At 32.8% G+C, this 24,694-nt stretch overlaps 2 protein-coding genes and 1 pseudogene across 3 annotated transcripts; 2 read left to right on the top strand and 1 right to left on the bottom strand.

Moving 5' to 3' along the window:
- The first annotated feature begins 9,403 nt into the window (after positions 1-9,403).
- On the top strand, positions 9,404-14,710 carry LOC18589507 (Pseudouridine synthase family protein). Of its 2 annotated transcripts, none has more exons than XM_018128406.2 (8): positions 9,404-9,906; positions 10,228-10,385; positions 10,604-10,749; positions 11,875-11,966; positions 12,091-12,434; positions 13,017-13,086; positions 14,004-14,066; positions 14,314-14,710. In XM_018128406.2, exons 1-8 carry the CDS (start codon positions 9,625-9,627, stop codon positions 14,497-14,499), a joined length of 1,341 nt encoding a protein of 446 aa, XP_017983895.2. In that variant the 5' UTR covers positions 9,404-9,624; the 3' UTR covers positions 14,500-14,710. The 2 variants fall into 2 exon arrangements, with proteins under 2 accessions (XP_017983895.2, XP_017983896.2); XM_018128407.2 differs by having other exon boundaries at positions 9,413-9,906; positions 13,017-13,080.
- Positions 14,711-16,862: 2,152 nt separating this feature from the next.
- LOC18589506 (UPF0481 protein At3g47200 pseudogene) lies at positions 16,863-18,534 on the bottom strand (annotated as a pseudogene).
- Positions 18,535-21,145: 2,611 nt separating this feature from the next.
- PRK1 (Leucine-rich repeat protein kinase family protein) lies at positions 21,146-23,595 on the top strand. Its single transcript, XM_007014503.3, has 3 exons — positions 21,146-21,800; positions 22,197-22,814; positions 22,979-23,595. Exons 1-3 carry the CDS (start codon positions 21,146-21,148, stop codon positions 23,593-23,595), a joined length of 1,890 nt encoding a protein of 629 aa, XP_007014565.2.
- The last annotated feature ends 1,099 nt before the right edge of the window (positions 23,596-24,694 follow it).

Genomic DNA, 24,694 nt, shown 5'->3' with positions numbered 1-24,694 from the left:
TATTGTTTAATTTTCTACTCACGCAAGTATACGTTTCGCAAGAATAGTATAATGTCAAATAGAGTATCGATTCCATAGAGAATTATTCTAAAAATTTTACCAAGTATGAAAATTAACACAATTTAATTTTATCCAAATAGTCAAAAAGTAAATAATTATTTAAATTAAAAAATTAACAAAACTAATTAACAAGAGTAAAAATCAAAGCAGAAAAAAAAATGATAAAAATCAATAAAACTAACCTAGGATTACAATATCCTTCACACTTCATCTAAATCTTAATTGAATTGCTAGCTTAGAGTCCTCCATTATTTATAAGGATCTTCCAACTCATCTTATAAAATATCTATTTTAACCAAATCACTATATCTCTATGTGACTTGAAATTAAAACAGATTTATTAAATTCAAGCTTAAATTTTAACTACATATGGCATATAGGTATATCTCTATCCTATACACAAATCAATTAATATGATCATATGCTATTCCAATTTTAGTCTACAGTAAACTCCATTTCCTAAGTTTGTTTAAGTTCCTAAATCAATTTAATTTGTAGCCAAGCAATTAAAAGCTTTGAGACTAAATTAGAATAAACAATTCAATTTCAACAAGAATTTGAATGATGCCTATATTTTTCCTTACATTAATGATTGATAGATATACTTATGAGAAAATTATGAGGAATCATTGAGTTAGTGCACTTGACTCGAGTAGTAACTATATTTATTTTGTTTTCGTTATTCGAAACTGATTTTCGTAAGTTAGTTTCTTTTCTATGTTTTGCTTAAGGACTTACAAAATATTAAGTTTGGAGGTGTGACAACTCTATGATATAGAGTTATTTGGACTTAATTTTAGTAGTAATTTAGCTTCGTTCTTGTGGCAATGCATAAAAATTAGTAGGTTTTATTTAAATTATTTTAAATTAGTTAATGTAGGGGAGTCAATCTAATCTTAGTTAATCTTATGCTTAATTTGGTGTAAATCTAATTAAGAGAAGGTGTTATAGATTTATTTGTGCTTTTGTAGGTATTTAATGAAAAATGAATTTTAATGGAAGGAGAGCAATTTTAAGGTGCAAACTTTCACTGCACATGTCTTGGTATTTCAACCATAACTCTCTCTGTAGAATTCCAAATGAGATGATTGTTTGACCATGAGAAAGCTAAGAAAAACAGATACAACTTTCATGTTTACCACTTTACTCAATTCGACTTGAAAGATAGTCAAAAATCTTGTCAAAGTTGAAGCATTGTAGTAGTCCTAAAACAATTATGATTTCTGCTAATTAATTGGTTAAGACCGTGGCCTTGGTGGAGGTAAGCGATGGCCCATGTAGTCTGATGAGAAAATCTTGATTGAAATTGACTTCTTTCTTCACCCAACTTAGCCTAACTTTGAAGCCTATAAAAACAACCTTTCAAAGGACTTCTAGAAAAGAATTAAATATCATATTAAGAGCTGATAATCAAGCCACAAAGTCATTGAAGCTGATAAAGATTTGAGGGATTCCAGAATATTTGGAAGATCAAGATTATAGTTCTTGGGTTTTATTATCTTTTTGCTATTCTTTTATTTTTAATTTGATTTTAATGTTTAAACTTAATTTGATGATGATGTGTGATTTGATGGGGAACTAAATTATTTGTTTAAGATTATGATTGAGCTCAATACATAGTCTGATTTATTTATCTCTCTTTTGCTTATGATTAATGGTTTTAAGTTGTTTATTTTATTCAGTTCTTAATGCTTCTAATTGATTGGCCACCAATTATATTGAATTGAAAACCTAGGTTAAACCTTGCCGAAAGAGATTTAAGTAAACCTTGAATAGAATAGCGTATGATCGAATGCATTTAATTGATTAGGTGCTTTGATTTGCATATAGGGTAGACATACACCTATAAGCCATACGTAGCCAAGATTAAAGCACAAACTTAGAAAATCTTTCTTCAACTTAATTTGCATACACATATAGTAAGTTAATTTGGAGAGATTTTTTATAAAAAAACTCAACAAAGACTTGTAAATAAATTAAAACTTTAGGTTAACAACTTAATCTATTAAACTAACGTAAGAAAGAAAGACAATATTCAGATAAAGTATTAAGGGACATCATAATCTTAGGTCTAAAAGTCAATCGAATTTAATAAAATAATTTTGTTGGTTAATTTAAATTAGTTTTAGTCTTTAGTTTGTTAAAATTAATTTTTCTTTTAATTTAATTTTTAATTATTTGGATAAGATTAAAGTGTTATAATTTTAGTAATTAGCAATTAAGAATTAATTCAATTCTCAATGGGAATGAATTCTACTTTCTACTATATTACTTGTTAATGAGACATGCACTTGCATGAGAAATCAACAGCAAAGGTCAAAATTTTATATGGACACGTTTGAGTTATTGGTGGGTCTTACTCAACTAAAATTGAGTGGTTCAAATGTGTCACACTTGACCACATGGTCTTTGAGGTAAGATTATGCAAAATGCATATGATGCGTTTAGATAATGAGTTGTCACCTAACTGATCTGAGAATTGCATGGGAATGCAATTGATAAGCTATGTTATCTACCTAATTAGGCTTATTATGATTTGTTGAGTCACCAAGATTGCAATAAGTCAAAAGGGATCCCAACCTGCTAGAAATGCCTAGTAAAGGTTTTCATATAATAGTGAAGGCTATTATTACAAAAAATTAGTGGGAGAATCAATGTAAGATTTAATACTTTGTCTTAAATTGGTTAATAAATGAAAGAATAACACGAATACTTTTTCTATATTTATAGGTTGTTAGAATGGTTATAATAATAATTGCTACTTTGTTTGGCATACTTGATGCCATTAGCCCAGAATGTTTGGACTGGTATATCACCTTGAGAAAAATTCTCAATAAATGGAAGGATGTAATTTTGACAAGTAAAAAGATAACTTTAAATATGATTAAGCTTAACATTTCTACTACCAATCTTAAATCTTGGATAATAGATTTAGGATGTGGATTGCATTTATGTATTGACATAAAGGCTTTAAGGGATAGTAGAAGGCTTGGTAAAAATGAGGTAGTCCTAAGACTGGGCAATGGTGCGAGAATTGCGGCAATTGCCGTTAGGACTTGTGATCTCATTTTATCATTAGGCTTAATGTTGGAGCTAAAAGAGTGCTATTGTGTACCAACATTAACAAGAAACATCATTTCGATATCGTGCCTTGCAAAATATGATGGTTTCAAATTTAAAATGAAAGGAAATCGTTGCACTATCATTCTAAATGATATTTTTTATGGATCCACAACTTGTCATGTGTTAGTCCCAAAGAGCGTGCTAAAAGGGGTGAATAGCTCTTTCTAAATATCACTAAACTTAACTTCTAATTAAAAGCTTGTTAAAGGTAGATGATGTGACGTTCTGAACCAGATGGAAGAATGATTTAAAAAAGAGTGAAATAAAGAAATAAAAAAAGGTAGACAATGCACAAAGTTTTATAGTGGTTTGGTCTCTTTGATCTATATCGACTACTTTTATCTTCCAATCAAGGATTTTCAAATCAATTCACTAGAATCAGTGGATTTCCCAAGCATCCATCAAGCTTTTACAATGGATTTTCACAAGCTCAGCCACAACCTTTCAACAATGGTTTTTCAAATGATCAACCAAAACCCAAAATCTAACTTTTCTAAGACTGAGTTAAAACCTACAATAACAACCAAGCTAACCTAAGCTTGATTAATCCCCTTAGAGTACCTCGCACACTCTAAGTAATCAAAGAATACAGATATGAAGATGTACCTATGATCACTAATATCATATGAATGGTATAAGACGGGGTGTTAAACTCTATTACAAAGATTGGAGTGAAACACAAGAAGAATTGAGAGGATTTTTACTATTTTTTGTCTCTTTTTGTTCTTAAAGGCATCTCATAATCTTCTTAACCATTGGAAAAGCCTTTTATACTTGAAAAATCAAGTTTAATGGATGTTGATAGCTTCAGACCATTAGAAACAGTTTAAAATCCTTTCTAGCCATCAGTTTGTCTTCAAACATTCAAATTCAAATTCATTTATAGTAAGCTTTTAGTTGGCTAACCATACTTCTTAGTCGATTAAGTCTTTTATATCTTGCAATTTGCTTTACTCTGTTAATTGGTTAAGTAAGACTTTAACATATTAAGAGCTTACTGTTTTTGGAGCAGCCAACTTCACTTTTGGATTTTAGCTAACTAACTCCCTTGGTTATCTAATTAAGAGGCTTTTGTTTGTAACTCATTTGCAACTCTTTATTTTGATGAGTTTTGATGTTTGTTTTCAAATAATTAATTTATCATTGACATCCATTTTTATCCTGCATACTCAAGTAGTATAGTTAAAACATTAATGAATGAGAATGTTTTGTTATCATCAAAAACTTATGAAGCCAACGATCTCCCCCTTATTTGATGATAAGAAAACATCCATTGGTTAATAGTACAGTGTCTATCAGTTTCTTTTATACTACACATGATGAGGAATTGCTCCTCCTAAGTGTGTGCTCCCCTTTAATGTGTGCATGATATTTTCAAGTTATGTTGTTTTCCAACTCAGCAAGCCAGCTAACTTTTATCTATTTCTCAATGCAGATAGAAAGCATTAATTTAGTACTTATGAGACATTTAACAAAACATATTCATGAATTAACATACAAACTTGCATAGCTGTTAGTAATAAGTGACAAGATATCACCAACATTATAGCAAAATGTCATCAACATATCATCATCAACAAACCATATCCATTCTAAACCTAAATGTCATCAATAAGCCAACTAAAATAACAAAATAGCATAACAAAAAGTTATCAACATCCAAGCACTAACTATCAACAGTTGACCAAGTCAACACACTTTTTTTTCAGTCAAGGTCACATATGGAATCACGTAGTATGTTGAATATACGTAAATGATACTGTGAGGCTACATGGGGTTTTGGTGACCATATTGTTTGATAGAAGTACATAATTCACGAGTCGATTTTGGGGAAAGCTATAAGAAACGATGGGAACTAGGATGACCTTTAACATAACTTTCCACCCTCAGATTAATGGTTAGTCTAAAATGACTAACAAGACTTTAGATGATACGTTGAGAGGTTGCATTATTGATTTTAGGCCTGCATGGGATAAATACTTACTCTTGGTAAAGTTCACGTATAATAATAATTTTCAAGTTAGTATTTAGAAGGGACCTTATGAGGCCTTATATGGATGGAGACGTAGGTCACCCCTCAGATGGTTCGATATGGGTGAGAGACAGTTTTCAAGCCCGAATATGGTACAAGATGCTACGGACAAAATACAAAGGGTACGAAAGAGGATGTTAGTGGCTTAGAGCAAACAAAAGTCTTATGTAGACAATAAACAAAAGGATTTAGAGTTATAAGAAAGAGACCATATGTTTCCAAAGGTCTCACTGACTAAAAGTGTGATAAGGTTTGGCAAGATGGGCAAGCTAAGCCCTAGATACATTAGACCTTTTGAGATCCTTGAGAGAATCAATATAGTGGCATATCGGTTAGCACTCTCTCTAAACCTTTCCAACATCTATTCAGCATTTCATGTTTTTATGCTTTGACACTACCAACCAAATCCATAGCATGTAATTCACCATAAAACTATACAGTTGAAGGATGACTTGACTTACAAGGAGCAACTAGTGACTATCTTAGATAGGTAGGTTAATAAGTTACATTCTATAAAGATACCCTCTGTGAAAGTGTTGTGGAGGAATCACATTAGTGAGGAAGTTACCTAAGAGGCTAAGGATGAGATGCAAGCCAAGTATCATCACTTATCAAGTAATAAGGTTAACACACTTAACTCAAATTCGGGGGGTGACTTTTTTGAAAGGGGGGTATTGTGAAATCCTATATTTCCAAATATGGGCAAAAATAGAAAATGAAACTTAATGGTAAAAATAATCATTCCTTGGTGAATTTTTATCAAATATTGTACATAAAAAATATTATTTGGACAGAAATATTACATAGATAAGCTTTTAGAAGCTTTAGAAATTGCTCCTCCCTTTTTGTTTTTACCAAGGTTGAATCTTTCATCAAAGTAATATATAAAACATATATATTAATAATAATTAACAATAATAATAAACATTCAAGGAATCTTTGACTTTTCTTTAAAACTCCCAAGCTTCATTAAAAAGCTATACCTTTTTTTTTTAACTTTCCTCACATTGACCGGCCACTACACTTTTTTGTTTGTACCAACCCGAACCTTCCATTGTTTTCTCCATTATTCTATATATTTTTACCTTGCTTTCCATTTTTGTTGTTTCTTCATGTTATCTCAATTTTCATCTTTCTTTTATGTTCGTTTTTACTTGTCAAAATCATGAGCATGTGTTTTTCAATTTCAAAGCTGAATTAAGGTGAGAAATTTAAACTTTAATATTATTATGCAAAGGTTTTACATTTAAGATCATTTTTCTTAAATCCAAGTTTTCTTGTTTTTGTTATTTTGTTCGGAGTTGATTCCAATTTTCTATTTTCAAATTCACCAAGGAACAAAAATATGCGATTTTAGATTTATGGGATTCAAGAATTGATTGATTATGTGAATGTGGAAAAATCTTGAAGTTGGAATGGTGGAAGGATTAATGTTTAATATTATTGTATTTAAGTTAGTGGTATAAATGAGCTGGTGAAGCTAAGCTAGTGAATATAAATCGAGTATTGATTCTTTGTGTGTGTTGATTGGTCTAGGTCCATTGTAGTGCCAAGAATTGACAAAATGGCTTAGCCTTGATTTGGTGGTATATAAGGTGAGGGATGTGAATCGAAATTGTTTATGAGAATTGCATACAACATATCGATTATATTATGATCAATGCTTTTAAAGAAAAATTGCATGGGAAATGAGCCCTTCGTATTATATGTTTGCCTTCAACTATGATTAAAATTGGTGTTGTAATTAACTTGTTGGAGAGCCCTTATGTTGCCTTTTTTATTCTTGTTTGGATCCTTCAATTTATGGCTGTGACGGTTCCTTGGTGTCTATGCAAGTTAGAGGTTAGAACTTTTTGTTTTGCTTTTGTACAAATTGATTGGTGGATCTTTTTTTTTTTTTTTTTATCTTGTGTGTGTATGTATAGGTTCTGGATGGGATTTTTTGGGTGATTACCAGCTAGTTGGGATTTCATGTGTACAAGAGAATGTTGATGTGCAATCTTATGATTTTGATGTACAGAGGGAGAGGGATTTTTTTTGTTTGCGTATAGTTACTCTAAGAATGAACTCATAAGAAGATCTTGAACTGTTTTATTCAATTGATGTAAAATAGGGCAAAATCCTTCTCTTGCCCCACAGAGGTGGTCATCCTTTATTTATGAATAAATATGAATTTTCAAAAACAAAGAAAACTCCTCTACATTTTGTTATCAATTCCTTAATTGATTAGTTCATATTCATAAGTCAAGATTGACTCACCAATGCATCATGACTACCTAATTATTAAGAGGAGCCATAATGGTTTGATTAAATCTTTTAATGCACAACTTTACCATAATTATTATCAATTCATTATCTAATATCTTGACAAGACTTAGAGTATAGTGCAGTGTCTACTCTAATTTTCCTTTTTCATTTTTGCACTTGAATCTAATAATCAAACTCATAATTAGAAAGTGCACAAACCTTTTTGTTGACATCTCTAGTTGGTTTGGGCAAGGGTTTCTTTGAGTTCTTATTTTTCAAGTTATAATGGGATATTCTCTTTAGTCTCACTTAAGGTGATGAATCCTCTATTCGTTATTGACTTGCCTTCATGTGTTTCATACTATATCTAATATCCATCCTTCTTTAATATCCTTGATTAGAACCACTTGAGATATTATCAAAAAGTAACATTCCACACATAAGATAATTAAATAATTTTAAGTTTAAAAATCACAAACAACTGCCATATTAGAATTCATTTCATAAACACTTAAGTGATATACTAAATGAAATTCTCATAAAGGGTCATGTTCAGTAAACTTATATTTGTAACAAATACCCACATCATAGTTCAAGTACTCCTAAATTTCAATCTATTGATCAATTGCTCATTTAACAAGTGAGGAACATAATCATGTCTCAATCTTTATATTTTATCAACATCTATTTTTCTTAATAAAATATTGATTTGGAACAATTTAAGAATAATGTTTTGATGTAATAAGGTTCTCATAATTATAACTCTTCATAATTTACTGTCATCTTTCGATGATGATGATGGAGGAAATTAAAAAAAAAAAAGGAAAGAAGCATTGATGGTAGAGAAATAAAGAAAAAAAGAAAAAAAGAAAAATTAAGGTTTTTATATGTTAAGTTTTGGTTTTATTATATATAAAGTAATACTTCGATAAAATTATTAAAAACATTTTTTATTTAAAATTCTATTGTGATGTGCAAAATAATACGAGTGAACATTTTATTTAAATAATAAGAGCCTGTATGGCCTAATTTATTTATTTTTAATTTAAAAGTTATTATAAAACTCTTATAAAAAATAATAGACTTTAAAACTAAGTTAAAGTTGTTTGACAAAATAAAATTATATAAGTACTAATTTTAGTTAAAATTATAATAAAAGGTTTTTCTGTCATCTTCAATCACCTAATAAATTAAAGTAGAACAAGTTTACTTTGAGTTTATATATAATTTCAGATGTTCAAATCAAAGAAATTTTATAGAAATTGAACAACTTTCAAACTTTGTATAGTAATAATAGTATTAGATTTTTGCTGATCTAAGTAAACAATCAGGCTATGATGCTTCAATTTTCAAGTAAAAAGAGAAAAAAAGAAATGATGTATTTAACATTAAAATCTTTTTTGATGAAAAAGAGAGCAAACTTTTAAATAGTATATAAATGTAACTTCAAATTTTGAGCTTTTTTTTTTAAATTTTATAAAAATAAAAAAATTTTAGATTTTACTATTTTGTTATTTAGTTTTTTGTTTTTTAGTAGTTTTCTTAGAGAGAGATAAAGAAAAGGAAGATCACAATTTGCATTGAAGAATGATTATTTGTAAAAAAGATCAGATGAGAAGGAGATCAATTGAGAAAGAGTGAAACGTATTTCTTGAAAAACTAACGAGTTTTTAAGAAAAGAGAAGACAAAACTCTTATCTAAAACTTTTCTTTAAACTTTTTTTTTTTTAAAATTTTACTCTTTAAAAAATTTCAAATTAGGAGGCCCTCCTCGTCCACCGGCTAGCCTTTGGCTGTCGGGAGAAGAAAAAAAGGAAATATAAAGAGAGAAACTCTAATTTGGAAAAGTCAATTTTGTTTTCTTTTTGAAAAAGCTAATATAATTATGTAAAATTAAATTAAATTTTTAATCAACAAATTAAAATTTTTAATCAAAGAAATGAATAAACTAGAAAAAAAAAAAAATAATAGGAGTGAATGAAAGCCATTGGGCCCGATTAAGTAAACGGTTTCTGTGTTGTGGAAGCTTTGAAAAGGCCAGGGCTGCTGGCCAGGGTCATAAGCTCGGGAAGGGATAAGCCGGCGGGGAAGGGTTGGCGACAGGAGTGAGGTAGAGGCTTTAAGCAGTTAAACTTTAGAACAAAAACTGATTTAGAGTGGTGATGCTACGCTGCTCCTCACAACTCAAAGAATCGGTGGCAATTTTTATCAGCAGAAAGAAAAAGCTCGGGAGATTCAGAGACATAATATCATCAGTAATGGAAAACGAAGCAGAAAACAAAGTCTATGTTCACTATAATCACAGCGATTCTTGCAGTTCTGCGAGGTGGACTGCTAGGGAGAGCTACCGGTTCATGTACGGCCGAGCTTGGCAGGATGTTATCGATTTTTATTCCAATGTGGTCAACGGCCGCTTAACCTTGTCGACGTTGTTCGGCACTGAGGTATCTGTTTCTTTCCAGTTGAATACTCTCCCTTCTTTCTTGCTAGTTACAGGGTCCTTATTTTGGCTACTGCTCATGTTTTTTCCAAATATGCTGAACAATGTTGATGACTAAATATACTCGATGCTCAATGTCTGTAAAGTTTCAATTCAAACAATTGGGGGGCTGAATCGTGCATCTTAGTCCTCAATATTATCATTTTTAATCCAATGAGTTTAGATTAATTTTGGGGGCATCCCTTTTGTCATTGCTTACTCCTCGGCCTTTATGGATTGGTAACTTCTTAAGCAGTATTACTTATTCTAAAAAGTTTTGATGCAGACAAGTATTCATGATGATTCTGAAACAGTAGAGGTTTCTGATGAGAAGGGGGAAAGGTCTGGAAGATGGGAAAGAGTAACATTCAAGATAATTGTTTCATACAATGGAGGTGCATTTGATGGATGGCAGAAGCAGCCAGGTTTGAACACTGTACAGGAGTAAGTTGGTTTTTCCGTTAACTATGAAGTTTGGTGAACTATGCTGTGATGTCTGTGTTTTGGAGTAAAGGGCAATGAAACTATAGTAATCTGTTTTTTATTATTTTCGGAAATTTAAACACAAAGATTGCAGTTTTTATGGTTCCATTTCAGGTTTAAGAGTTTTTTTCCTTTTGGGATCCTATTCTCACTCTTACTTACTTCTTTGCAATCTACAGAATAGTTGAAAGATCTCTTGGGAGATTTGTTGATGAGAAGAAAGCACAACTTTTGAAGGAAAAATCTAAACCATTGGAAGGTTGTGCCGTGGTTGCTGGACGCACTGACAAAGGAGTCTCTGCTATTCGGCAAGTTTGTTCTTTCTGTATGTTATAACTATTTTCATCAGAGATTCTTGCTCATTTTGACATGATAAAATGGACCTTGTTCATTTCTTTTCCCCTTTTGTGAAAAATACTACCATAATCAACTTTGTGAAAGGTTTATTCTAACTAGTCAGTTGCTTAAGTTAGAAGCATGAACTTGTCTACTTTGAATTGCTCTTTTCCTGATGGAAGTTGTCCTTTTCTTTTCTCTTGCATTTTGGTACTGGACATTTTTCATTACTTTTCTTGTTTCACTTTTGACTGAGATGCTACTTACCATCTTCAAAATTTGCTAAGCTTCTTAAAGTATCCTACAAGATTGTGTAGCTTCTAGGATCATTCTCTTGTTAATAAAAAAAATTTAAGATAGAAGAAGCTAGCTTCTAGAATTATTTGAGATATATGGATCAAAAAGCGTCATTTAAAGCTGAGGCAATTATTATGTGCCTTAAAATTGAAGCTAATTATTTTCTACCAAACTCTTTTTTCTCAATATTATATGTTCCATTTCCATTTTATTAAACATGCAAAAAAAGATTAAAGTCCAAATTGACGTCTAGTATTGCAAGTAATCAATGGTAAACCTTTTCTGTTTGTTAAAAATAAATGGCCAAAAGCCCAGAAAGCCTTTTCAGGTTTACTATGTTATTTTTGAGTAAACCAAGGCTGTTTTTACTCTCATCGTTTAAAAGCATGGAAGATAGCTAAAAGAGAACTTTAGCATTACAAAATTTCCTATAGTCTATGAGTACCATTATAAATGAACCTCACCACCATCCTTGTCTTTCCTATTGACAGGTGATTTTGATTTTTTGTGCGAAATTTTCTTATGATATTTGGTCAAGGGTTAGTTGACAGATGATATTGAGTTATGATTCTGTTTCTAATTGTTTTGGTCAAGGTTCAGTCAACAGATTACATTGTATATGTGTTTTTGCAAAACTTGGCTACATTAATAAATGTTGGAATAATATCATTCCTTAACATCCTTCTTTTGACTATTTCATTGAAAAATATGAAGCAGTGTAGTCTGTAAGATATCTGATGATTGAATTGTTTTCTCACGTCTTTCTTTTTCTGGAGTTGTATCTTATGTTTCTTTCACTTTGTGTTTTTACATTTAGATACTTGGAGAAAGGATGTTAAGCCTTGGGATATTGAAGATGCAATCAACAGTGTGGCACCTGGAAAACTCAGGGTCGTATCAGTTTCTGAGGTATTTGTTGTCATTATGTCCAGATGCTTACCCAAGGGGAAAAAATTCCTTTATAAAAGCAATTCCAAAGGTTATAAATAATAATTAATTTTATACGCTTATAACTATTGTTAAATGATTGTAGGTTTCGCGTGTATTCCATCCTAACTTCTCTGCAAAATGGAGGCACTACTTGTATATTTTTCCTTTGAGCAATCAAGAAATTGAGAAGCAAAGCTGTGAGAACAAGAAGGAAGTTGAGAATTTTATTTCTGATGGAAATTATAATGAGCAAAGAAATGGGTATCTTGAAAACATTAGATGGGAAAATGTTGAGAACTTAATTATCAGCGATAATATGGGGCTTGAAGCAGCAAACAAGCCAACCAGGTTCAGTGTATGCAGGGTTAATCAGTTACTACAGCAACTAGAAGGAAAATTATTATCATACAAAATGTTTGCACGTGACACCAAAGCTTCTAGAAACATGTAAGAACCAAACAAAGGTGACATCATCAAGAAATTTAGTAGAGATAATGTAATTTGCTTAGACATACTCTTGTTGCTCTGGGTTTATTCGACATATCCGAATCTTTTTACTAGTATTTTAGGTTTAATCCATACATAAGCTTGGACATGACTGGATGAACAAAATTGAAAACAAAGATCATTTCTTGAACATGTGGATTAATCTGATACGCACTCGGAATAAATTGGTTGCTAGCTATAAATGCTCCAAAAATTCTCAGATTTGATATCTAGCGAAAGTCATTTATGAATTTACTATTAGGGGATTTATTTGACTGTGTTATATGTGGTATAATTGGTGTTGTATCAGTCTTTTTCTCATTTTTATCCCCTGAAGTCTCTCTGCCATTTGTTATTATCATTTGCTATTCTAGTTTTATTGGATGTCCCCAAAAGGATGGTAGTTAGTTCATTATGATTAATGAACATTATTGGAATAATTTTTTCATATTCATTGATTCATACGGGAGATTAATCTCGCTAAGAAGGTTTGTTCCATATGATTTTTCAAATGACCATTTTTCATATGAATATTTATTTCAGAGGACCTCCAACGGAGTGCTTCATGTACCATGCTCGAGCTGCAGAAGCAAGAATACCCTGTTCTGTAAATGTCTCTTACGATTATCAATGTTGCAAACTTAATTTTGTTACTCACTTTTCTCCCTTAGAGAATGAACATGACTGCAACTTAACTTTGCGAAGCTTCCAAAAGATTTGCATATAGGCTGCACATGCAATTAGAATTAGAGGGTTTCATGGGCTATTTTGTGGCTACAGTTTCATCTCATGTTGAAGAGTAGCCTGGTCCTAAATATTCTTTTACCAATAAAGTTAAAATGTAATTTTGAATACTTAATTCCAACTTTTTTTTTCTTTCACTAGAGTGATGAATAATTATTCCTGGCAACTTTTGAAATAGAAGGAATAAAGTTAAGATGATCTGAATTTGGCTTGTTTTAAGTCTTTGCTAACTTTATTGTAACCCTAGCTTTGCTTTCTTATATGCATGCATCTGTGCTTTTATCTAGTAAGAGCTGCTCTTTTGTTATTTGTTTGATTGTTTATTTTAGGCTAAAAAACCTATTGTTTGTATTACGATATCACTGTTCTATGAATAATGGCAAAGTTGTAACACTGTTTTATGGATGATTGCAATATGCAAAATTACCAGCTTATGGAATACAAGTAAACAACTAGAAAACAATTTTACCAGAGAATCACTCAGTAGTGTGGCATCCAAAAACTATAGGGTGGTCTGAATATAGCTTGAGCTTTGCTGACTTTGCATTGGGACTTTTATGAATTGAACCTTTTCAAGTCTTTGGATGCATCCAATTTTGTCTTGTTTCTTTACAATGTTGATTCTCATTTATAGATGAGCACAGCACTGCCATCATTAATGCTATAATTTGTGAAGCACATTTTTTCCTTTCAACTCTTTGATGGGATAAATATTGGTGAGTAGTATCTATTACCCTTGGATATTTGGTATCAGCATCACTAATAGGGTTGCTACTTTTTTTGTAGGATCATGGGGAAGGAAGGGAGGTCATGTGTGTTGAGCTAGTTGCTAATCGATTCCTACGCAAGGTATTACACTAATGTGCATGCCTGCCTGCATGTGTGCGCTTTAGATTTTGAGATCATTTTGTTTCTAGATCCCGTGGACGTGTCTTCTATTTGTTTTGCCAAATTAAATGAGTGATGTTGGAAAAAATATGGAAGCTCATCCATTTTCGGATCAGCGGTTTGTATTCCTCATGTTATAATAGTATTACATTGTGTTATAACTGTTTCTCCTACTTGCATTCTGATGGTGGCTAACCAAATATAATAGATGGTTCGTGTGCTTGTGGCAACCTCAATAAGGGAGGCAGCTGCCGGAGCAGAAGAAGATGCATTGCTGAAACTGATGGGGGCTGCCTGTAGACGTGCCACCGCACCCCCTGCCCCCCCTGATGGATTATGCCTTGTTGATGTTGGATATACGGAATTTGACCCACAAAATTGCCTCCTCTCATAAGGTACGTTTTAGCTCGGAGAATTTACAAAGATTAGTTTGCAATATTAAGTGGCTCGCGACATCGAGTTTAGAACTCATAAAGCTGGGATTCCCAGAGGGATATATTGTGTAGCGTGTAAGAAAAATGAAAACATATTTATGTACTTAATTAGTTCTACCACAGATGTGAACTCATTCTTTTAAGAAAAGTGAGCTTATCATTTATATTAAAGCCCCTACCGATGAATTTCCTTGAGTTGTTAAAAGGAACAAACTTACTTCTAAATTGAAAATTTATTTAGTAAGAAAATTTATGAAAACAAAAAGGGTTGTGATGCAGCTTAATTAATGGACATTTTTCTGCATCTTAGACACACGTGCGCGCGCGCGCGCACACACACATATATATTTTAAATTAAATTCAGATTGGCTGCATATGATTTAGATTTTGTTACCAACAAATGAGATTAGCATATGACATTAATTTTGGTCAGACTATGGATTTAGTCCATGTACTTCACCAAATTATGACAAATTAAGTCTATATATTTTTATTAAATGCTGATTTTGGTCCCTCTGTCTGTGGACAAGCACAATTAAATTAATGATGTGAACCACTAAATTCATAATGTGGTTATGTTTTGCTTGACCTGACATGTTGCATTCATGTGTTTTTTGGCTAGCTGCATACATGGCCATCAACCTAAAAGAACTTTTTGGGTAGAAAAAATAAAAGTGAATTTGTATGCAGCTGGATAATGGCCATCAACCATTAAATCCACATGCCTTACTAGCCAAAAACTCATGCCATAACCTATGAATCTAATGATCCATGCAAGGATATCAGGTTTGTCTCATTTGGTTCATTTTATCTTTATGTAACCATTTAAGTCACGCAAATGGGATGCAGAAGCAAAGGCCTGTGTGGGTTTTATAATATTTATTTTTCGTCAAATGGAATTTTAATTCTAACATTTTAATATTTAGTTTATCAAAATAGTTTTGAAATAATAAAGGAATAAGTGATTAAATGATACAAAAAATATCTTTTATTATAATTTAATAAAATTTTTGAGGCTTTTGAAATTCATTATTTTTTTTGCTAAATACAATGCTATTATTATTGAATAATAATTTAATAATTTATTATTAGATATTAAAATTTCATTATTAAAATATTAATTCTGTATCTTGCCCTTTTTCTTTTTCAATTTATTTTTTTAAAAATATTGAAAATATATTTAATTTAGTAATATATTATTAAAAACATTAATATTTTATCATTACAATATTAAGGTTTAATATTAAAGTCTTACTATGATTTTTATTTTATTTTTTTATGTTTCCTCTATTTTCATTTTTCCATTTTTTCTCCTTTAATTCTTTTATATTGAATATTAATATTTTAATAATATATTATTAATATGATTTTTTATTTTTTATTTTTTCATTATCCAGTTTTCTCTTTTAATTTCTTTTTCAAATAAAATATTTTAAAAATATATCAATAATTTAATAATTTATTATCAATATTAAAATATTAAAATATTATTAATTTATTTTTAGCTTTTCATCTTTAATCTTTTTTTTTTTAAATATTAAAAGTATATTTAAGTGAATAATTTATTATTAAATATTAAATATTTATTATTAAAATATTAATACGATTCTTTATATGGTAGGGTTAGCAATTTCACATGATAAGCGTCGGTATTTTTATTCATAATTATGTGAGGTCTATTTCATGAAACTTGAATAATCAATATCGACGGTAGGTTGATATTAGCTATTTCGTGCTTTCAAAGAATGATTTTTAATTCAAAAAAAAAATTATATGTGTCTTTAAAAATAAACTATTTTTTCCAACCAAACGGATCTTTAAAGAGTGATTTTAAAAAGTCAAAATCGAAACCTCTACTAATATGAATTGAGAAATTAGAAATTTGAGATATTACGAGTTGTATGCGGGTGATAGGGATTCAATTCTGTCTTTGTTTTTTCTATTTTTGTACAAAAGATAAATTTATTAGAGGACAGATCATGGATATATGACTCGGTCGTGGCAGCGAGACGCTATCTTAAATGCCGGGGAAGTCGAGTTCTTCTGTCCTACTAATTTCATCCACTTCACACGTGTTAACTCCCTCGTAAAACATCCTTGGTTGATGTTTGTATAGACAACACACTTTTGCTTTACTCAACTGCCATTGGTTCCATCTTGCATTAATTTGTTTTGTTCCACTAGCGTACCCACACCTGTTGACTGTCGGCTTTATCTCTTTCTACTAATCAAAATGAGATTGTTAGAAATCCTTTGAATGTTTGGTTTTCAATTTTAGACGCATTGGACTGTTTGGTGGGGATTTGGTTGCTGATAAATCCACTGGCAACTCAAGAATCATAAATGACTTTCATTTCTGTTATCTGGAAAGGATACAGCCAATTAAACTCTGATGCTATAGCTGTGCAATCATCTTCAAGAGAAAAATAAAAAATAAAAACACTCTGCAATCTTACTTGTAAGTTGAGTAAATGGTGTAAAAGGTTTGGGCCACGGTGAGGAGTAGGAGAATCAAGGCCGCCAATGCTGATAGAAAAGACCATGGCGTCTTGAAGTAGGTATACTTAAAGCTTGCCCATTGAACATGCCAGCTATTCTTGTAATACTGGTTCACATCATCGAACAACCTGGACAGATAACATATATCGATGTCGAATGCTATATCCTTACCCAGATTATTGATGAATCGCGCAACCTCTGCATCAGTTCCAAAATAATTCTCCAGGATGTTCCGATCAATCAGGTACTCCGCATCCTTGTAGGTGTTGACAAGGCAGTCCAATAGAGTGGCATAAGTTGTGAAGTGTTTGGAGCAGCTCCCATGACATTGCTCGTACGCCACACAATTCATCAGGAAAGAGCTCATGAAATCATCAATTGTTATTGTTGGCATTTCAATCACTCCACCCCTGAACTTTACCACCAGGAAGCTGTCTGCCTTCCCTGGATTTAGCTTGATCCCAGCCCGGCGGAGCTTGGAAACACAATGGATGACATGGGTTGGTGTCTCACGCCTGTGTGGTTCCCCTTGATCTGATGGAATGTAGCTCATGCGAACCAAGTCAAGCAAATGCTTGCCTTTGAGATCATGGTACTTGGCAATATCTGCATCAGGTCTTAGCATCGCATTGTTAAAGAACTCCAGAGCAATACTGGACAAGGATGGACCTGATTCCTCTCCAGGCATTTGGGTTAAATCGAACAAACATTCAAGAACGAAGTAGGGGATTTGATTCTCTAATCGAAGGAGATCTCGGTAAAAAAATGCTAATATCCATGCCATGGAGAATAAAGGGTCGTCAGGTTGACAGCTAACCAATTTCCCAACCTTGCGGAACAATTCAATAATGAAACAACCATCAAGAACCATCATCTCAATAAAGTCATCTGTATCGAGGTGGATAGCTTCTGAATAGCAATCTCTGGCTTTCATTTCTAGAGGCTGGACGGCCTTGAGTAAGTCTTCCAAGCCTAAGCCTTTGCTTTGTATCCGACTGAGCAAGGAGCCCAGATATCGCCACTTGTGCTCCTCAATCATCTTGAGCTGAGCGGAGCCGCGGTGGAATGGGCCTATGGACACGATCCGAGGCTGGTAGGACCGACCGTTGACTTCGACTAGGCTCTGCGGAACCCTGAAGATGCAGCATGAGCTCCTACCAGCTGCTTTGCTCAGCAATCTGGGTGGCTCTGATATTTGCTTTTGCATACAAGCTATTCGATCTTTGTTTATTTCCCAACCGTTTACGACCTCATCATTGCCTTGTTCCTCACCTGTTTGTTTGTTGCTTCCCATCTCTGTCTGTGGAAACAAATTCTCAACGAAACAAGTGCGTGACGGTGGCCCGAGACTCGCAGATATAGCCGCACAATTGGTGAACTAGTGAGGCTTTTGTTTGAAAAAATTGAACGTACACCTTTTTATCTTTAAAAATAAAATGGGTTACCTGTGCCAGTTCACGTGGAACATCTTAATTTAAAGCCGAAGGGAAGAATTTTTTTTAATGTTTTTCAATCATAATTTCTTTGACTAAACTTAAAACCTATATATATATATATATATTTGTTTATTTTCTTGCCTTCAAACACCAATCCAACAAGTCACCGTCGGGGATGGAATTGAAGCGCCGAGAGAGGTTAAACCCTGGTCAGTGATGCATCGCTGAAACCCTTTTCGGCTTGTAGTCTGGCAAACAACCTCACGAGGCGGCCTAAGTGAACATGGGCCGAGTTTGGCTGGATGGATGGACCATCACCAGGACCTGGTGGCAGAAATTAATATTTTCTTGTGCTCTATTTTAGTTACCCAGAATGAATTCTCTTTTTAATTGTTAATGATTGCGATGCATAGGTAGAACATAATTTAAAAGGGCAAGGACATACGAAAGGCTTGGTAGATGAAAAGGAAAGGGTTGAGTGAGGCAAGTGTTTGAACATTCTTTGATTCTTCAATTTCGGTCACCTTAGCTTCCCAAGACTTTGATCCAAGTAGTCCATTCAACACTTTCTCCACTATTTCCACATAGGAAAAAAATCTTTCCAAGAGCCTTGAGATCGTTGATAATGCCCGTGAATTGGTTGGACATTTTTGCAGTTGATTCTTCAAGTTTCCTACAACTTCTTGTAGTAACACTTGCCAAGGCAACAACCCTTGCGCTATGTGCAATTTGTAAGAGGATCTCATCCTTTCTATCTCCTGCTCTTCTGCCTTGGCAAAGGTTTTTTTGTACGAGTGAGAAGTAGGTTTGGTATCTTACATTAGTAGTAGATATAATATAATATGCTCAATTATTAATTTTACCTGAGGCAGAAGCTTCAATAAGATTTTCTCCTTCAGGGTAGCTAAACAAACTTTATAATTTCTCTTAACCGTTTTATCATAATGATGACAAACATCCATCTTGTTCTACGTTTTGATGCCACCGGTGGGTTTTGATGACAATATTTCAAGGACATACAATCTCTTTTCTTGTTTGAGAACTTTCCTCAAATTACGATACCACTCCAAGAAATTTGTCGGATGAGCGTATTTGCATCTAATATGCTTCATAGTGATAAATTGTTACTTATTTTCTTTCTACAACTTGATATTTCAAAGCATATGAATATTGGCTAAGGAATTTAAAGTTTTCTAATTAAACTTTCAAAAGCAACCCAAACTTTTTTTTTTTTTTTTATAAAAAAGAAAGCAATGTAGCTTTTATTTTTGGAGAAACATAAAAAAAAGAAAAGACAAAATCTCGCAAGACATTTCTATTTCTCCCTAAAAACTCATTTCATAAGATAAAATTCATTGCACGTTATCTTTCCCTTTTTTATCATCATGAAAAGGGTATAATAAGCAGTTAAGAGCAAGTTTCATGAGAAATGTTCAATGCATATTTCCTCTATTTTTGTCGTCAACAATGCATCATATAAAGGGTTCAAGAAAAGATTACTCATCGAATCACATAAGCAATGATGAATATAATTTAGTTCAATCGATCAAGTTTCATTTTCTTTGACATATATCAATTTCCAAAGAGATTCAAGCATTTTACTCAAAGGTAGGACATGCTGTTTTTTTCATGTTGGAAAAGCATGGAACATGCATAAGGAATATTCTAACCATAAGTTTATGATTTACGAGGGATTTAGTGTCTTTCTTTTCAAGTTCAAGAAATATCAAAAGGCCAAATTAAGCATTCAACTCATAGATAACTTAAATGGTTTAATAAATTTCCAAGCATCGAAACTAATTTGGCACAGAGCCACATGGACAATTTGACACCAATTGTTCAAAAAAAAAAAAAAAAGTCCAAGACGTCGAGTATACCCCTCTAGGCATAAATGATATTTCATCCAATTTTAGAAGAACAAGAGGTAAGCATCTTTCAGTATCTTCAAGTCATAGGCCATAAATCATTTTTAAGAAACAAACAACTCAATTATGACACCATAGGAAGATATATTCATCATTCGAATCATAAAATTTTCAACACAAAGAAGATAAATATATATATGTCAATTCATATTGTAAATTATACCTATATATTGATATTGGTTAAGATGATAATTAAACAAAGAAAATTAAATATAATTAATGTTTTATCCATTCTTTGAATTTGGTTGGACCCATAGGAGAAATACAAGAAGAAAAGAAAAAAGGATGAAAGGGGTAAAACATTGAGCAATTGACTTGAGTAAACGCACATATATATTCTATTTTGATGTTGGAAGCATATAAAAACATGTTGTCCATTGGAGTCCAAAGGGACACCAACCAATTATCCAAATTAACATGATTTGCCCTTGCCTTATTTTAGTAAGCAAATTAAAGGGTGCCCGCATATGTCTCATGCAACATTGTACAAGAAAAGAAAGACTTTGTCAACATTACACCTGCTAGGTCCTCCTTGCATTGAATAGCCTTAACACCTCATATTCTTAGCAACTTTTTCTCTCTACCTTTCTCTCCCTTTTCCCTTGCATGCCATCCAAACTCCATCAACATCTCGTCTTTTCTCTCTATTTCCAATACCAACCACAGCAATAATATTCCACATTGCAGCTCCCTTAGTGAAGGGCGCGCACGTCGCCCCATTAGTGCGCGTTCCATCCAACAACGCCATGGCCTCTTACCATAAGCCCATGCTGTTGATTATGTTCCTGCTTCTATCGATGATTTTCGTTTCTTCTTATGCATTGTCAGACATTGAAATCCTTCTTAAGTTCAAATCTTCTTTATCCAATGACACTGCATTGGGAAATTGGGAAAACAATAAACCTCCATGCAATGGGAGTCGTGCCAATTGGCTTGGTGTTCTTTGCGATAATGGTACCATTTGGGGTCTACAGCTTGAGAATATGGGACTATCAGGCACCATTGATGTGAATAGCTTGACCAGTTTATCCGGTTTAAGAACCTTAAGTTTTATGAACAATAATTTCGATGGTCCCATTCCGGAGTTGAAGAAACTTAATGCATTGAAATCCATTTATTTATCCAAGAATCGTTTCTCTGGAGAAATTCCTGGGAATGCATTTGCAGGTATGATTTGGCTCAAGAAGTTGCATCTGTCCCAAAATGAGTTTATGGGTGCAATTCCTGAATCATTGGCCACATTGCCGAAGCTTTTGGAGCTTAAACTTGATGGGAACCAGTTTTCAGGTCAAACACCGGATTTTAAACAGAAGGACTTGCAGATAGTGGATCTCTCCAATAATGGGTTGGAGGGTTCTATACCAGCAAGCCTTAGCAAGATGAATGCCAGCATGTTTTCAGGTGAGTGATCACCACCTCTAGGCCATACAATTTTTACCATACGTACGTCTGCCTTCCAACAACAACAAGCACCATCAATAATTTCTATTTTATTTTCATTACTATTCCAAAACTTCTTATATTCTTATTACTGATCATCTATCTAATTAAGATTTACGAAGTATGAAACTATTTCTCACTTCATGCAAAATAAAACCACACAACTTAATTGATATGATTAAGTGGGGAAATCCCTTTTGTATTTCTTTTTACCTATAGCTTTGAATATAATTGTGATAATGTACGTGTGCATATTTGTATATATGGACCTAATTTTCTTCACCAACACCTATATATATATATATATTCTCAGTCGTAGTTTAGAACCTAATTTTTTTTCTTTGGTTGCATACGCAGGCAATAAAGGTCTTTGTGGGCTACCATTGAAGACATGTGATTCCCCTGCTGCTGACTCGAACTCTGGCTCCAGCTCCAAGAAGCCCTCAATAGGGGTTATTGTGATCCTTGTCATAGTTGGGGTGTTCGTATTACTTGCCACACTGGCATTCGTCATAGTCAATCGACAGAAAAGGCAACCACCTCTATCAATGGAGGCTCCACCATCAAACCTTCGAACAAAAGCAGGTTTCAAGGAAGAAGAATATGGCTCCCCAGGGTGTTCACAACACTCAAGGAATGGAAAGAAGGTAGAGACTGTAAAACTTTCTTTCACGAGTGATGACAGAGAGAGGTTTGATTTGCCAGACTTGCTAAAAGCTTCAGCTGAGATATTGGGAAGTGGATGCTTTGGGTCATCTTATAAGGCTGTTCTACCAAATGGGCCCGAGATGGTGGTGAAGAGGTATAAACAAATGAATAACGTTGGGAAAGAAGAGTTCCAAGAGCATATGAGGAGAATAGGGAGACTGAGACACAATAACTTGCTTCCTCTCGTGGCTTATTATTATAGGAAGGAAGAGAAGCTTCTTATCTCTGATTTTGTTCAAAATGGAAGCTTGGCTGTTCATCTACATGGTCTGTTCTTTACTTATGTCAACTTGCAAAATATCATAATCACTGAGACGAATTTTAACATATTATGGCTTAAAACTAGTACTAATTACTGGCAAAATCTTACAAGTATTTGATTTACTCCAATAGGAGGTTAACTAGTTGTTATTCGTCATTTACTTTTTCAGGTCACCAATCTTTGGGGCAACCAGGCCTTGATTGGCCTACTAGATTGAAGATTGTGAAAGGAGTAGCCAAGGGCCTCGCATACCTCTACAAGGAGTTACCTAGTTTGATTGCACCCCATGGTCACCTCAAATCCTCAAATGTTCTCCTAAATGAATCCTTTGAACCCCTCATTACTGATTACGGTTTGATCCCTGTAATCAACCAAGAGAGTGCTCAAGAGCTCATGGTAGCTTATAAGTCACCTGAATATGTGCATCATGGTAGGATTACAAAGAAGACCGACGTATGGGGACTTGGGATATTGATTTTAGAGATTTTAACCGGAAAATTCCCTGCAAACTTCTTGCAAAAGGGTAAAGGAAGTGAAGAGGATTTGGCAACTTGGGTGAGCTTGGTAGTTGGAGAAGAAATGTCGACAGAGGAGGTGTTTGACAAAGAAATGGGAAAAGCAAGTGATAGGGATGGAGAAATGCTCAAGCTATTAAAGATTGGATTGAGTTGTTGTGAAGTAGATGCGGAGAAGAGATTAGATATAAAAGATGCTATTCAGAGAATTGAAGAATTAAAGGAGACGGATGGTGATGAGGATTCCTACTCTTTGGTGGCTATTGACTAGTGGCTAGCTAGTGAAACAACAAGTCCTCAGGCAATTCTCTTTTAGTTGAAGGGTTGAGAGAACTAAACTCTTTGGTTTGGTTTTATAATTTTATGGGATTTTGAAGGGTACGATTGAAGTTGGTATTTGGGTTTCAATGCATTTAATTTTTGTTTTTGAATCACTAGATTTCCATAGGACTTATATATAGCTTGCAATTCTTTCCTATCTTCCTTATATTTTTATCCACATATTATATTAATTTACATTGCTTATATGTTGTTATCGGCATATATATATATATATATATATATATATATATATATATACACACACATATTAGTTAAAACGTTTCTAATACATTACTTACATGCGTACCCATGTATTTTACATAACTACATATTATACATTTATATATTTATATAGAAAAGTGTCTTAGCTAAATGTTAACATTTATTAGGAAAACGTTTGAATTCTTTCCAAAACAATATTTATCTAACGCAACAAAATGGGCAATTTTTAAGGAAACGTTCACAACTAATAACAAAGCAAACCTTGAAGTGTAGATTTCACTGTTATATCTTCTGCTATCCTCCATAGTGGCATAATATATATATATATATATATATATATATATTCTTAATTTATGTTTATTTATCCTCAAATCTACCATCCGAAGCTATTTCATTGGTGAGAGTGGTAAATTTATTTATATTTTCCATCTGAAAATAATGCAAGCATCATAAGCTATTACAAAAATAAAAATTATATATCATATACATCAATGATGGAGTTTTAAGTTTCAGGATTAGGATTAAAGAATTGATACATAACTATGAAGATAAATTTATGAAAATTGATAAATTAATTATTAAATTGACATATAACAACCATCTAACCTCGATTGTGGAGTTTAAAGACTCCATCGCCAATGTATAGAATAATAATGAGAAAATTGTGGGAAATGACCTTCGTAGTAAGGTGACTTCAAAAATGACCGTTTCTTTAATTTTAACTGTTTTTAGCCAATTTTTTGCAAGACTTGACAAGAATACTCTTTAATCCAATTAATCCAAATGAAGGCACGTATGAGTTTCTTTCTTTCTGCTTTCCCGCCATT

Source organism: Theobroma cacao, chromosome 9, assembly GCF_053813885.1.
Source record: "Theobroma cacao isolate CCN51 chromosome 9, ASM5381388v1, whole genome shotgun sequence".
In the NCBI taxonomy this organism is placed as follows: domain Eukaryota; kingdom Viridiplantae; phylum Streptophyta; class Magnoliopsida; order Malvales; family Malvaceae; genus Theobroma; species Theobroma cacao.
Note: the sequence above shows the minus strand (reverse complement) of the source record. Positions and strands in the feature narration are given on the sequence as shown.

Excerpts from the sequence above, each read along its gene's own strand:
- PRK1 (XM_007014503.3), top strand. The coding sequence starts at position 21,146 with ATGGCCTCTTACCATAAGCCCATGCTGTTGATTATGTTCCTGCTTCTA. Across the intron at positions 21,801-22,196 it reads GAATGCCAGCATGTTTTCAG|GCAATAAAGGTCTTTGTGGG; the intron begins GTGAGTGATCAC and ends TTGCATACGCAG. Across the intron at positions 22,815-22,978 it reads CTTGGCTGTTCATCTACATG|GTCACCAATCTTTGGGGCAA; the intron begins GTCTGTTCTTTA and ends TTACTTTTTCAG.
- LOC18589507 (XM_018128406.2), top strand. The coding sequence starts at position 9,625 with ATGCTACGCTGCTCCTCACAACTCAAAGAATCGGTGGCAATTTTTATC. Across the intron at positions 10,386-10,603 it reads GGTTTGAACACTGTACAGGA|AATAGTTGAAAGATCTCTTG; the intron begins GTAAGTTGGTTT and ends TGCAATCTACAG. Across the intron at positions 10,750-11,874 it reads TCGGCAAGTTTGTTCTTTCT|ATACTTGGAGAAAGGATGTT; the intron begins GTATGTTATAAC and ends TTTTACATTTAG.